Source organism: Lepidochelys kempii, chromosome 9, assembly GCF_965140265.1.
Source record: "Lepidochelys kempii isolate rLepKem1 chromosome 9, rLepKem1.hap2, whole genome shotgun sequence".
NCBI classification, from domain to species: Eukaryota; Metazoa; Chordata; order Testudines; family Cheloniidae; genus Lepidochelys; species Lepidochelys kempii.
Window position 1 is genome coordinate 32,926,057 of NC_133264.1, and position 12,962 is coordinate 32,939,018.

The window sequence follows — 12,962 nt, forward strand, 5'->3', positions numbered from 1 at the left end:
GTAGTTACAGTTAACTTAAACTGACGAAGAAATGAATAGTGACCATTTATCAAAAATTGATCATAAAATGATTTAAAACTCTAAAAATAAAACACCCTGTGTTATCATGAAGTTATGGAAAGATGAAACATACTGAGTGTCTTTCAAGTCTAGTTCAGCCACTGCAGTGACAAATTGCACTATCTTATGGTGGTGCAGCAATAGTCTTACAAGAGGCAAAACAGCATCATATTTATCTCGACACACTTCACCCAGAATGTAGGCAGCAGAAGCAGAGACTGGCTGTAACAAAAATAAAGGTGAAACCAAAATGAAAATAGTTTAACATACTCTTTGCACATTCTGAACACAACCTAGAAAAAGATTAGATCTCTCAACAAGACTGCAGATACCACGAGTTTTGTAAGAAAACTTAGCACTAGGCCAATTACAAGTCTACAAAAAAATCTTATTGAAAATCGATACTATCTGCTCAGATTGGCTTAAATACCTTCAAAAACATTGACACCAACTAACTATTAAAAATTCTACATTTATTCAATGTAATAATATTTCTAAAGGGTTAGATTGCGGCTTTACCACAAGCCCTGAATAAATGGCAGCGTGTGGTTGCATTGCTCAAGGGTCATATCCAGGTACTTTTTTTTTTTCTTCAATAGCCCTCATCACTGTAGCATCTGAGTGTTTCACAATCATTAATGGATTTTATCCTCACAACACCTCTATAAGGCAGAGAAGTGCTATCCCCGTTTTACCAACAGGGAACTGAGGCACAAGTTAGATTAAGTCATTTGCCCAAAACCACAAAGGAAATCTGTGACTGAGCAACTAATTGAACCCAGGTCCTCGAATCCCAATTCAGTGCCTTATAAACTAGACCATCTGTCCTAGCCAGTACTCAGAGTCCAAATCTGGTCTCTGTTTTCCCCCAGCTTGCTCCAGGGAGAAAGTAACTGGTGAAAGCCTTGTAGCTGTTACAGATTACTTTGCCCTCTTCCAGCTTTGTTGTACTGGCCAGGGCTAAGGTTGGGGACAGGTGTGGAGTCAACGTACTGCCCACCCAGGAGGAGCACGAACAGTGGCTTCACAGGCTGCTTACACAGCCATAGTACAGGTAGACTACAGAGGAGAAGGAGTCACGTCTCCTTACTCCCATAAAGAAGCACATGCGGAAGGTCATAACCTGGCCCTAGATCTGTTGACTGTTTCTTCTAAAACAAAAAGTACCTGAACATCTGGTGATTTTAGCAGCAAATTTCTTAAAGAAACATAGTACTCAGATGGAAGTACATAGTCTTCAGTATAACAAACATTTAGTCTAAGTGATCCCAGATCATCAGTTTTAGAGGATTTGTTTCCATTTTCTCTTGGTTGTAGTAAGTACCTGAAAACAACAAGGCAACTGTAAAATACTATGTTAAAAGTTACTGTTTAAGTAACTAGATTAATATCACAGTATGGTAAAATGACAATGAAATTTTCCAGTGTACATTAATGCATCAGTCTGAATCTGGCCCTGCTGTCAATGGTTTTAACAAAGTTAAGATAAAAAGACTTCAGAATTAGATATGGGTAATTAAAGGAATTTTAAAAAAATCTTTAACTGAAGGTAGGAGCATTCAGTACACCATCAGGACATAATGCAAAGCATACGTTTTCTCAGGTGAGAGTTGTATGGAATAATAATCTTTCTGGGGGTAGGTGGATAGAAGAGGGATTGTTAAAAATGCTGATACAGGTTTATTCACCATTTTTAAAAAATGTTTTCTCATTTTAAATCTAGGTTACATTTATTCTAACTACCCATTAATACTGCTACAAGATGAGTAGCATTTATCTGCAGAAATTACGGATGGCCTAGAATTAAACAAAAATAGAGCAAAAAAGTGAAAACTGAAGAAAAATATTCAGTAGAGAACACATTACCCAAGCAAAAACTAGAATAAATTTTATTTTGAAAGTACACAAAAGCAATTATGGAAAAATCATGTTATAATTATATTGTATATAAATTCAAAAATTGCAAGCTGGAAAAGCACAAACAGAAGGAGAATCTGAAAACCTGAAAACCACAGGATTTTATTCCCAGTCTCAAAGTCCCAGAATTGCATTTGATTAGAAAGTAATCCCAGGGTTCTAGTTTTTCATTATGATTCTAATGTTGCTTTTCCCTATTCAGTATTATCACTGCATAATTATTACATGATTCTTTCTTGGCTTTTTTCTGTAATTTAATTCTACGCCAACAGGTGGTGCAGTTGCATAAGTGACATTTTGATAATCAAAGTAATATCTTTATCATGTCAAATAGTACAACTTTAATATCAACTACCCCACACCAAGATTATACTGATTTTCAAACATCTTGTACAAGTACACAATTGTATTTTTACAAATCATTGTTTTAATGTTAGATGCACCATACTTAAAGGTGTCATGCCAATGTATAGAGTGACTGATTCAGCCTCCATTGCAAATCAGGATTCTGAAAAATACTCATTTTCCCAGTACTCAGTTTTGGAGGCACTCCCTTATCTGTTCTGTCTGCTCTAGTCTGGCAGACTTCTGGAAAGCCCCCAAAAAGCTTTCTGCTGTTCTCCAAAAGCACAGGCAACATTTCTATAAATTAATAAGGGTCTGGTTAGCTATTTTTATAGGGTTTAAACTCTGTTAGTCAAAAATCTTTACTAATGGCCTAATCCAGCCCCCTTCAACTCTAGTTTTGGGGATTTAAGTTACACAAGTTGCAACTTTGGCAGGTTCCAGTGTGATTGGTGGGTAAAGTTTCTCATGTAACTCAGCAGACTGCCTGCACATAGATCCCAGGCACAGCCATATGTGTTGAGGGGTGGCTCTAATGCAGCTGGTGGCTCCCACTATCTTATCTCTTCTACCTCCAATATGAACGAGGGGAGTAGTTGGAACTCCAGCTTCCACTCAACGTCCCTTGTCAGGCCTGAAGGCATATAGGGGGTATAAACTTCATACCCACCTTCAGTTTCTAGGCCACCCAGGCCATTGGAGCCAGATGAGTTCCACAATGGAACAACACTTTCAGGTAGTCTGGGATGGTTACCCCCAATTGGGTAATAGTTTACAATAATAATAAAAAAGTGTCTGCATTTAACCATAATACAATGTATGTGTTCCTTTATTTTCATGTCCACATTAGCTGAATTTGTGCTTTTGTTTCTCTGATGCATAAAGGAGATCTGAATATTTCGGGGGGGGGGGGGGGATTTTTTCCCCCCCTTCTTGTCTTTTAAGATTAAAATTCAAGAATCATCTACCCTGTTAATAGAACAGTGGAGCTACCAAGCAAGGGTATGTCTTCACTGGGAAAAGTGGTTGTTAGTGAACACATAGCTAAGACTGGAGAGACTAGACAATCACTCATCTCAGATCTGTATAGTATTGAACTATGTAGATGGGTAATGACTATACATTCCAATTTGCTTTAGCCTAATAATATAATGTTCAAAATAAAAATGTATAATACAGAATCTGTATAATCAGATTTATTTATTTCATGGCTATTAATGGTCTTTCCCCAATTCTTTTCTCTCCCCCAACCCCATCCATTTTGTGTGCGCGTATGCACACAGACAGAAATTTCATAGATTATAAACTGCAATTAGAAAGCAATGACTTCTAAATTTCCGAGCCTTCATTTCCCCCTGCAGATGTGTAGTTTTATAAGAAAAAAAAATAAAGATTTACACACACAAAAATTACACCCTCATTAGTAAGCTATTAATCAGTGGAGCACCTGGAAGAAAATATTTTACATTTAGTACCTAGCATATGCTACATTACTGTATCTCAGAGGAAACAGTAAGATGGTTTTTCTTGCTCTTTGAACCATGACTAAGAATTCTAACATGTACTATAAAAAACGGCTACTAACCTTTCTGTAACTGTTGTTCTTTGACAGGTGTTGCACGTGTCCATTCCAATATAGGTGTTTTTAAGTCCTGATCAGTTCCTGGAATTTTTTCCCCCTAGTGGCATCTGTCGGGTGAGCTCCAGTGCCCTCTAGTGCCATGTGCAGCACTGGGATAGAGGACCCTGCGCCTCCTCAGTTTCTTCTTATGGAGACTCCGATAAGAGGAGAAGGAGGGCAGGTTTTGGAATGGACATGTGCAACATGTCTTGAAGAACAAAACACAGTTACAGAAAGATTAGTACCTGCTTTTCTCTTCTTTGCACGCTTGCACAAGTCCATTCCAATGTAGGTGACTCAAGCAGTAGCATAGGAGGTGGGCTTGGAATTCAAGAACAAGCTGACTGCAAGACTGTGCAATTTAAGTTAGCATTATCTCTGGTGTGCTAGGTAATGGCACAGTACGTTGAGAACGTGTGCACCGAAGACCAGGTTGCTGTCCTCAATAGGGATTTATGCTAGGAAGTGGCTGAGGAGGCCAGTGATCTTGTGGAATGAATGGTCAGGTAACCTGGAGGTGGAATGCCAGACAGCTGTTAACATGCACGAATGCATGATGTAATCCAGGACAAGATTCTCTGGGCAGAGATGGGAAGGCCTTTCATCCTTTCTGCTATTGCTATGAAGGGCTGGGTTGATCTGCAAAACGTCTTGGTGCTTTGCATATAGAATGCCAGGGCATGTCTAACATCTAAGGAGTTTAAACGTTGCTCCTCCCTGCTTGCACACTGCTTTGGGAGGAACACTGGTAGGAAGACTGTTTGACTGCAGTAGAAGATGATTGTACATGGGGGCTCCGATGTGAGGGCATGGATTTCTGAAACCTTTCTGGCCAAGGTGATGGACACTAAGAAGGCCACTTTCCAGGAGAGGTGAACCAACAAGTACGTTGCCAGCAGCTCAAACGGGGGACCTGTAAGAGCTTTGGTAAGACAAAGTTTAGGTTCCAGGGAGGAATAGGCTCTCTTACCTGGTGGTATAACCTTTCTAGACCTTTAAGAAAACGGATAGCCACCTTGCGTGAAAAGACAGACCAACTGTCGACTGGGGATGGAAAGCCAAGATCACTGCCAGGAGAATTTTGACTGAAGAAATAACCAGACCTTGTTGCTTCAGGTGCAAAAGGTACTCCAATATGAATTACAATGAGGACTGTGTGGGCAGAACTCTGCTTGGGAGGATCAGATGGGAGAATCACTTCCTTTTTGCAGGGTTTTCCACTGCCTAACAGAACTCAACAGTTGCTCTGAGCAAGCTTACCCCTCAGGATTCAGCCATGGAGCTTCCAAGCTGTCACATGGAGAACTGAGGTTGGGTAGAGCAGCCAACCGGGGTCTCAGGTCCGTGAGTAGCAGAAGCAGGTGTGGGGTCTCCATTAAGAGGCCTAACAGGGTGGTGAACCAGGCTGCCTGGACCATGCCGGGGCTATGAGAATGGCCTATGCCTGGTCCCGCTTGATCTTCATCGGACTCTTGTGTGTCATCGGGATGGGGAAAAGGCATAATACCGGTGATCTATCCATGATGGCAGGAAGGTGTCCATAAGAGACGCTGGACTGTGGCCTGGCAGGGAACAGTACTGGTGGCATTTCCTGTTGTCATGGGTATCAAACAGGTCTATAACGGGAGTCCCCCACTGTTGGAAAATGCCCTTTGCCATTGTTGGATCATATTAAAGAAGTTCTGTATTAAAATCACAAATGAGTTTGATTCCCCATAGTTTAAATTCCAGGGTATTACTAATTAAGAGGTCTCTTGGTTTTTGGTACTGTTTCTCTCCCTCTATGTGTGAATCTTGCAAGCTGCTAATTGCGTTAGTACATTCTAAGACACAGTCTGTTCTCAAAGCAATTCACAGAGAGAGAGACTCAAAGCAATACTCTTTAACAATAGAAACAGCACCCAGAGACTCCCTGCCCTTTTGTTGTATTCATCTCGCTCTGTTAACGATTGTGATTAAAATAGAGATAGACGTATGTATGTGGATAACAACTGAATAATCAGGGAGGTGCCAGCCTAAGAATCCAGTGTCCATCGGCTGAAGGCGGCGTCAAGTGGAAATAACCAGAGGACCCCCGGAGGGCAGACTGGAATCCACCCAACAGCCTCAAGAATGGGAGAACCAAAGAACAAGATAACATCTGGCAGCACAGAGCTGTCAGGAATGTGACATCTGCTGATTGATTCAGCAACAGCATGATGAAGCAATTCCCATAGACTAACATAGGAAGAAATTCCTATAAAAATGGACTCTGGAAAGTGAGAACTTTGGGGTCTGATTCTGCAAACCAACTTCCAGGAGCATCAGATGTGCATCTGACAAGGCCCTGCTCCCGCCTCATGTCCAGGCCACCTGGCCAGTGGCTTGACATGAGCAACTCTAAGGCTGGTAACTATGACAACAATCTTGCAGAACGTGTGTGTGTGTGTGTGTGTGTGTGTGTGTGTGTGTGTGTGTGTGTGTGTGTGTGTGTGTGTGTGAGAGAGAGAGAGAGAGAGAGAGAGAGAATGAATGTGTGAATAAATATGACATTGAATGGAATGTTATAGCTATAACTAACTGCTTACTATGACTCTTTCTGTATTCACAATAAATGTGGTATTTTGCCTTTTCCCCTTTAACAAGATCCGGCTGGTTTTTATTTTATTGGTATAACACCATGTCCAGCCAAAGGGACCATTCACGGTGAGAGAAGAAAGATCTGCTGAGGTGATCCACCAGCTGGTTCAATGCTCCCCGGAGATACGATGCCTTGAGATGGATTGAATGCGTTATGCAGAACTCCCAGAGTTGGACTGCTTTCCAGCACTGGGGGGGACCGTGGGGAAGGAAACGAGCTCCTCCCTGCCTGTTTATGTAGAACATGGCAGTCGTGTTGTCTGTAAGAACCAAAATGATTGTTTGTAATGTGGAGCAGGAACTCTGGCAAACTGGGGACGACAGGCCTTGAGTCCCAACAGTCTGAAGTAATGTTCAAAAACAGACGGGTAACTGGATCCTATACTGTGGGGACTGAGATGTCAACCTCGAGCATCTCGTCAAAAAGAGTGTTTCGAGCTCCCTGAGTGTCTGGAGACGGCCTGCACTGGCCCTACTGTGGAAGCCAGTGGAGGAGCTCTATGCCTGAACCCCGTTCTTCATCCTCTGCTAGTCATAAGACCATGAGAACATAAGAACGGCCATACTGGGTCAGACCAAAGGTCCATCTAGCCCAGTATCCTGTCTTCTGACAGTGGCCAATGGCAGGTGCCCCAGAGGGAATGAACAGAACAGGGAATCATCAAGTGATCCATCCCACCGCCCATTCCCAGCTTCTGGCAGATAGAGGCTAGGGACACAATACATGCCCATCCTGGCTAACAGCCATTGATTGATCTATCCATGAATTTATCTAGTTTATTTTTAAACCCTGTTATAGTCTTGGCCTTCACAACATCTTCTGGCAAAGAGTTTCACAGATTGACTGTGCGTTGTGTGAAAAAAATACTTCCTTTTGTTTTAAACCTGCTGCCTACTAATTTCATTCTTTTGTTATGAGAAGGAGTAAACAACACTTCCTTATTTAGTTTCTCCACTCCAGTCATGATTTTATAGACCTCTATCATACCACCCTTAGTCTCTTTTCCAAGCTGAAAAGTCCCAGTCTTATTAAAAGACCTTTCTAGAAGGCTGGACAAAGTAATGGCTGTCTGTTGGGGCCTGTAATGCTTCCTAGATGCAGCTTGGGTATACAGCCCCAGGGATTTCAAGGTCGCCTAAGAATCCTTAAGCCCGTGGAGCCTAGCATCAGTTTGATCCAAAAAGAGAGAGGACCCTTCCAAGGGGAGATCTTGAAAGGTCTGTTGTACCTCCTAGGGAAAGCCAGATGATGGCAACCATGAACTTCTGCCACATGATCACTGCTGTGGCCATAGATTTGGCTGCAGAATTGGCCGCATCCAGGACAGCCTATAAGGAGGCCCTCGTCACCATTTTCCCTTCCTCGATCAGCAAGGAGAACTCCTGTCCGACATCCTGAGGGAGCAAGTCCTTAAATTTTTGCATAGCCTCCCACATATTGAAGTTACAGTGACACAGCAGAGCCTGCTGGTTTGCTGTGTGAAGCTGTAGTCCTTGCAGCCAAACAGCTCTAACTTTTTTGGGTCCTTTGCCTTAGGTATTGTGCCCGATTGTCCCTGTCACTTTCTCTTATTGTCAGCTGCTACCACCAGGGATCCTGGGAGAGGATGCAAGTTCAGAAACTCGTAACCTCTGGCTGGTATGAAGTACTTCTGCTCCATATGCTTTAGGGAGGGAAGCAGGGGTCTGCCACACCACCTTAACTGGGTTCATGATAGTCTCGTTAAGTGGTAGAGGCACCATCAAGGGACCCGCTGCCGATAGAATGTCCGATAGGCTGCGAGTTGCCTCCTTGATAACCTCCATCTGTATGCCTAGATTGTAGGTACTAGTACTTGCTTTAATAAATGTTTGTAAACCTTGTGATCATCTTGCAGAGTGGACACACCCGCTGCCAATACAGCCTCATTTGGGGAAGAGGAAGATAGGAACAGCTGAGGGCCTCCACCTCTCCCTCCAGATTGACCAAGACCTGCAGGGCCTCCTCTTAAGGCTTGGTACCAGAGTCTGGATTTGGGGGTGGGGAGGGGGGTGTCATATGGCAAAGCACTACAGGTGCTCTGCTCTCTGAGGCCACCAAGTAGGAGCACCTGAAGAGTGCACGATGAACTCTGGGGAACCCCCAAAGATTCCGAAAAGGCCACTTCAAAAGTGCCAGCCCCCACGGACCCAGTGGCCAACTGCTTGGTGGTACCCCTGTGCTTGGGGCCCATGGCAGAGTAGGAATGTCCCAGGGAGTAACGTGGGCGGCTACAATGGCAGGAAGAGTAGGATCCCACTTCTGCCTCCAAAGAGTCCCGGCGTGGCAACCAGGGTGGTGTGGACCCCCTTTGTGCCAGTGCCATGGTGAAGCCTGTGATGAGGCTACTGTGTGGGGTTTTCCTGCTAGAGGGCAGTCCCGGTACTGGCCTGGCACTCAACGGGACTGGCAGCACAGAGTCCTATATGGCTGGGGATGCAGGAACCAGCAATGAAAGTGCATCCCTGGCTGCCACAAATGCCTCTGGAGTTGACAGTACTGTGAACTGATTGGCAGTGCTGCCAGCGCAGGAGTCAGTGGAGCCTGTGTAGGTACTAGTGCTGCTGGTATTGGCTGTTGTGGTGCCAGGGTGGAAGAGTGACCCGACACAGATCTTGCTCTACTCCAGTCCCCATCCCTGCTTGACTGTGGCACCAGGGATTGCCACTTCTTCGGCTGCTTCTTATGTTTCTTCTTGAGCATCGGGGGTGGGGACTGGTGCAGAGACTCACAACCAGTGGGGGGAGCGCTTCACACCAAACTGAAGTACTTGGTGCAGAGTTTGAGTGTGGCTCTGAAGTGGGTTTCAGGGCTGCCTCCAAAAGAAAGACTTTCAATCTCACCTCCCAGCCCTTTTTGGTGCGAGGTTTGAAGTCCTTGCAAATCTGGCAGCGGTCCTTTCTATGAGACTTCCCCAAGAACTTGAGACAGTTGAGTGCAGGTTGCTCAATGGCATCCACTTGCTGCAGGAAGCATAGGGCTTGAAGCTGGGTGACCGAGGCATGCCTCGGCACTGGGGAGTGAATGAATCTCACTGAGTGTAAAGGAGTCCAACTTAAAAAAAGAAAAAAAAAACCCCACCTATCGCTACTATAACAACTATACACACTAGAAAAGAAGAAAAATAGCAGAAAAACGACTGGAAAGTTAGCTTGAGGCAACAAGAGTAGTTCCAGAAGTTGTAATGGGTGGTCAGAAGGAACTGAGGGGGTGCAGGGTTCACAAGGTCCTTTATACTGGTGGTATGAGCACGTGGCACCAGAGGGCACTGGAGCTGACTTGACGGAGACCACTAGTGGAAAAAATTCTAGCAACTGTGGTTGGGGTTTGCACACACCTACATTGGAATGGACATGAGCAAGCACTCGAAGAACAACTTATACTTTCTGCATTAAGGAAATCAGTGTAGTACAGGGGTGGGCAAACTATGGCCCATGGGCCAAATCCAGCCCACCAGCCATTTTAATCCGGTCCTCAAGCTGCTGCTGGGGAGCAGAATCTGGGGCTTGCCCCGCTCCGGCGCTCCAGATGGGGAGCAGGGTTGGGGGCTGCTCCATATGGGTTCCGAAAGCAATGACATGGCCCTCCTCCGGCTCCTACATGTAGGGGAAGCCAGGAGGCTTCGCTCTCCACGCTGTCCCCACCCCAAGCGCCACTCCCACAGCTCCCAGTGGCAGGGAACCGCAGCCAATGGGAGCTGCAAGGGTGGTGCCTGTGGACGGTGCAGCAGGCAGAGCTGCCTGGCCGTGCCTCCGCGCAGGATCCGGAGAAGGTACTTGCCGCTGCTTGAGGTAAGCGCAGCCCAGAGCCTGCACCCCAGAGGCTCTCCTCGCACCCCCGCCCTGATCGTCCTCCCACCCTCTGAACCCCTCAATCCCAGCCTGGAGCACCCTCCTACACCCCCCACTTTCCCACCCCAGCCCAGAACCCTCTCCCACACCCTAAACTCCTCATTTCTAGCCCCACCCAGAGCCTGCACCCCCAACCAGAGCTCTCATCCTCTCCCTCACCCCAACTCCAATTTTGTGAGCATTCATGGCCCACCATACAATTTCTATTCCAAGATGTGGCTCTCGGGCCAAAACGTTTGCCCACCCCAATGTAGAATCAAGTTTTCTTTTGGTCCCTTATTTCTCACCATGCTTGGAAGGAATCATTTCCTAACACTTTCACTGGAACCTTAATTTCTCCTAGGAAGACATCTTGCACCAGGTTTCCATTGTTCCATAGGTCAATCCTGAAAGTTAAAACATTCTTTTTAATGTTCTTGCAAATTATAAGGATAAAAACCACCAGCAGATTCCAGATCATCAACAACAACCACCCTGCATCACTAATTCAGCATGCATACACACAGGAAATATTAGGATTGTTATACCAATCTAGTAAAGTCAAGAGGAACTTGAATGGCTTATTAAACCCACGAAAGGCAGCCATGGAAACAAATTTAGACAGTGAAAGTTAGAAATCACAGACTTTACATCAGTAAAACATAGTGATACTGGTTGATGCGTTTTCTATTTTGAACAAAATAAAATGAAATGAAATTACTGCATTTCCTTTTCAGGTGTTTGCAGTGAACTTTTACCAGTGTACTTATATCCCTATTTTACTGCTGCAAGTAAAACTTGGACAGACTGCAATACCACACTGATGCATGCGCTTGTTTTTTCAGACAATGGCTTGAATATTTAAAACCTAAAGAGCTATCGCTCCAAAGACATGCACCTGGATTGGATTCGATTACTTCTTACCTCTGACATTTCTGTTAGACAGCAGATAGGTTAAGAAGAACAAAAAAATTAATGCTAGAGTTGTTGGGGCATAATTGCTTTTCTATATATATTTTCATCTATAATCCTACACACTGTACAAATTGATGGGTCACAAGTAAGAACAGACTTCGAAAGGAGTGAGAAGTTGGTTCTTTAACGATAATTAAAATTTACACTAAATTTTTTTTTTGGTGCCAGCTATGAAATGATCACTAATGCTCAAGTTGTGCCCTCAATTCCTCTCTGATGTCGGGCAAGTGTGTGTGCATGTGCAAAGCTGATGAGGCTAAATGGAGGTGCTCTGAAACACTGCTTGTGCAGAACAAATGTAGGCAAACTATCTTAAAGTATGCAGGAGTAGAAAGCGGAAATACACTGTAAGGTATTATGCATGTTCCACCAAACATGCTGCCAGATGCTAGCAGACATGTAAGAGAGACTAGTTCCTGTCCAGGCCCCCGACACAGTTTACTTGGAGCCCCGCAATGTCGCTGGGTGGACTTTTCTTGACTTCTTGGTGCTAGTGTCAGCGTTCTGACTGATTTCTGCAAGAGCATGTTGAGAGTGAGGGGCTCTTTGTACCACTTACAGCCCAGTGCAGGTATCCTGAGTTTAGCTCCAAATGTATGTATGACAGAAAAACCACTATTCTATGAACTAATCTGGGACTAAGGAAAGAGCAAAACATTAATAAAATTGATCTCATAATTACAGTATGTACAGTGTACCAGTTGCAGTATGGCGCATTGCATTGTTTTCTTTTTGTCCTTCAAACCCCTGCAAAGCAATTTCCAATGCACTGAAGGCATCAGAATGTGAGAGGATATCCACTTGTTCTCCATTGACCTCACTTTCATTATGTAATTCCCCTACCCCCATCAGAAAAAATGGTTTGTGTAACTGGTTGTACATAAGATTGGCATTCCTAAAATGGAGATTCTGCTGTACTGCCTAAGTAATCTAGGTTCTGAAAAAAGATTTTGTTTTCATTGACATTAAGCAAATATTATACACTTGCCAGGGAATAAATATTAAGGAAACATACAACTTTCCATAAATTAAGCTATCTGAAGTTTGAACAAACATTTTAATTACATAAATAATTTTCTCAGATACTCAGAAGAGTTTACAGTTTCACTTTTAGAACTGAAGCAAGTTTACTATGAGGATTTTATTTCTGAAATTGGACGAATCTTCGTTGTAAACTTGAACATTAGTTTTGTGCAGTCACATTATTATATCCAAATAAAGAAATGTTATGGCATAAAGATTTTAATGTACTTTACAGAAATTGATATTAAATATAGAATCTCAAGAACGTACCTGACTTCCAGCTTCTCTATGTCCTCCTCTTCTACCTGAAACTGGGATTTTTTGGTATAGCTACTGGACCTGGTTACCTGTAAATAAAATTCCTCAATGATTTTTGTCTTTCAGCCTGGTTTTTAAATTACAAATCTTCCATATCTACTGTAAAATCTTTGCTTTTTATTATAATATTGGTCCTGAAAGCAAATTTCTGAAAGTTCTAGAGTATTAATTATGCATCATAAACTGAAAAGGAGTACTTGTGGCACCTTAGAGACTAACCAATTTATTTGAGCAT

General features: G+C 43.6%; 1 protein-coding gene across 5 annotated transcripts in view; it reads right to left on the reverse strand.

Moving 5' to 3' along the window:
- RASA2 (RAS p21 protein activator 2) overlaps positions 1-12,962 on the reverse strand; it is a 184,273-nt gene that overhangs the window by 54,377 nt on the left and 116,934 nt on the right. For all 5 annotated transcript variants that reach the window (XM_073359814.1, XM_073359811.1, XM_073359812.1 and 2 more), the window contains 4 exons: positions 12,680-12,756; positions 10,720-10,818; positions 1,228-1,384; positions 134-282 (listed from right to left, as the gene is read on the reverse strand). In XM_073359814.1, coding sequence (XP_073215915.1) covers positions 134-282; positions 1,228-1,384; positions 10,720-10,818; positions 12,680-12,756 — 482 coding nt within the window. The remainder of the gene's footprint in view (positions 1-133; positions 283-1,227; positions 1,385-10,719; positions 10,819-12,679; positions 12,757-12,962) is intronic.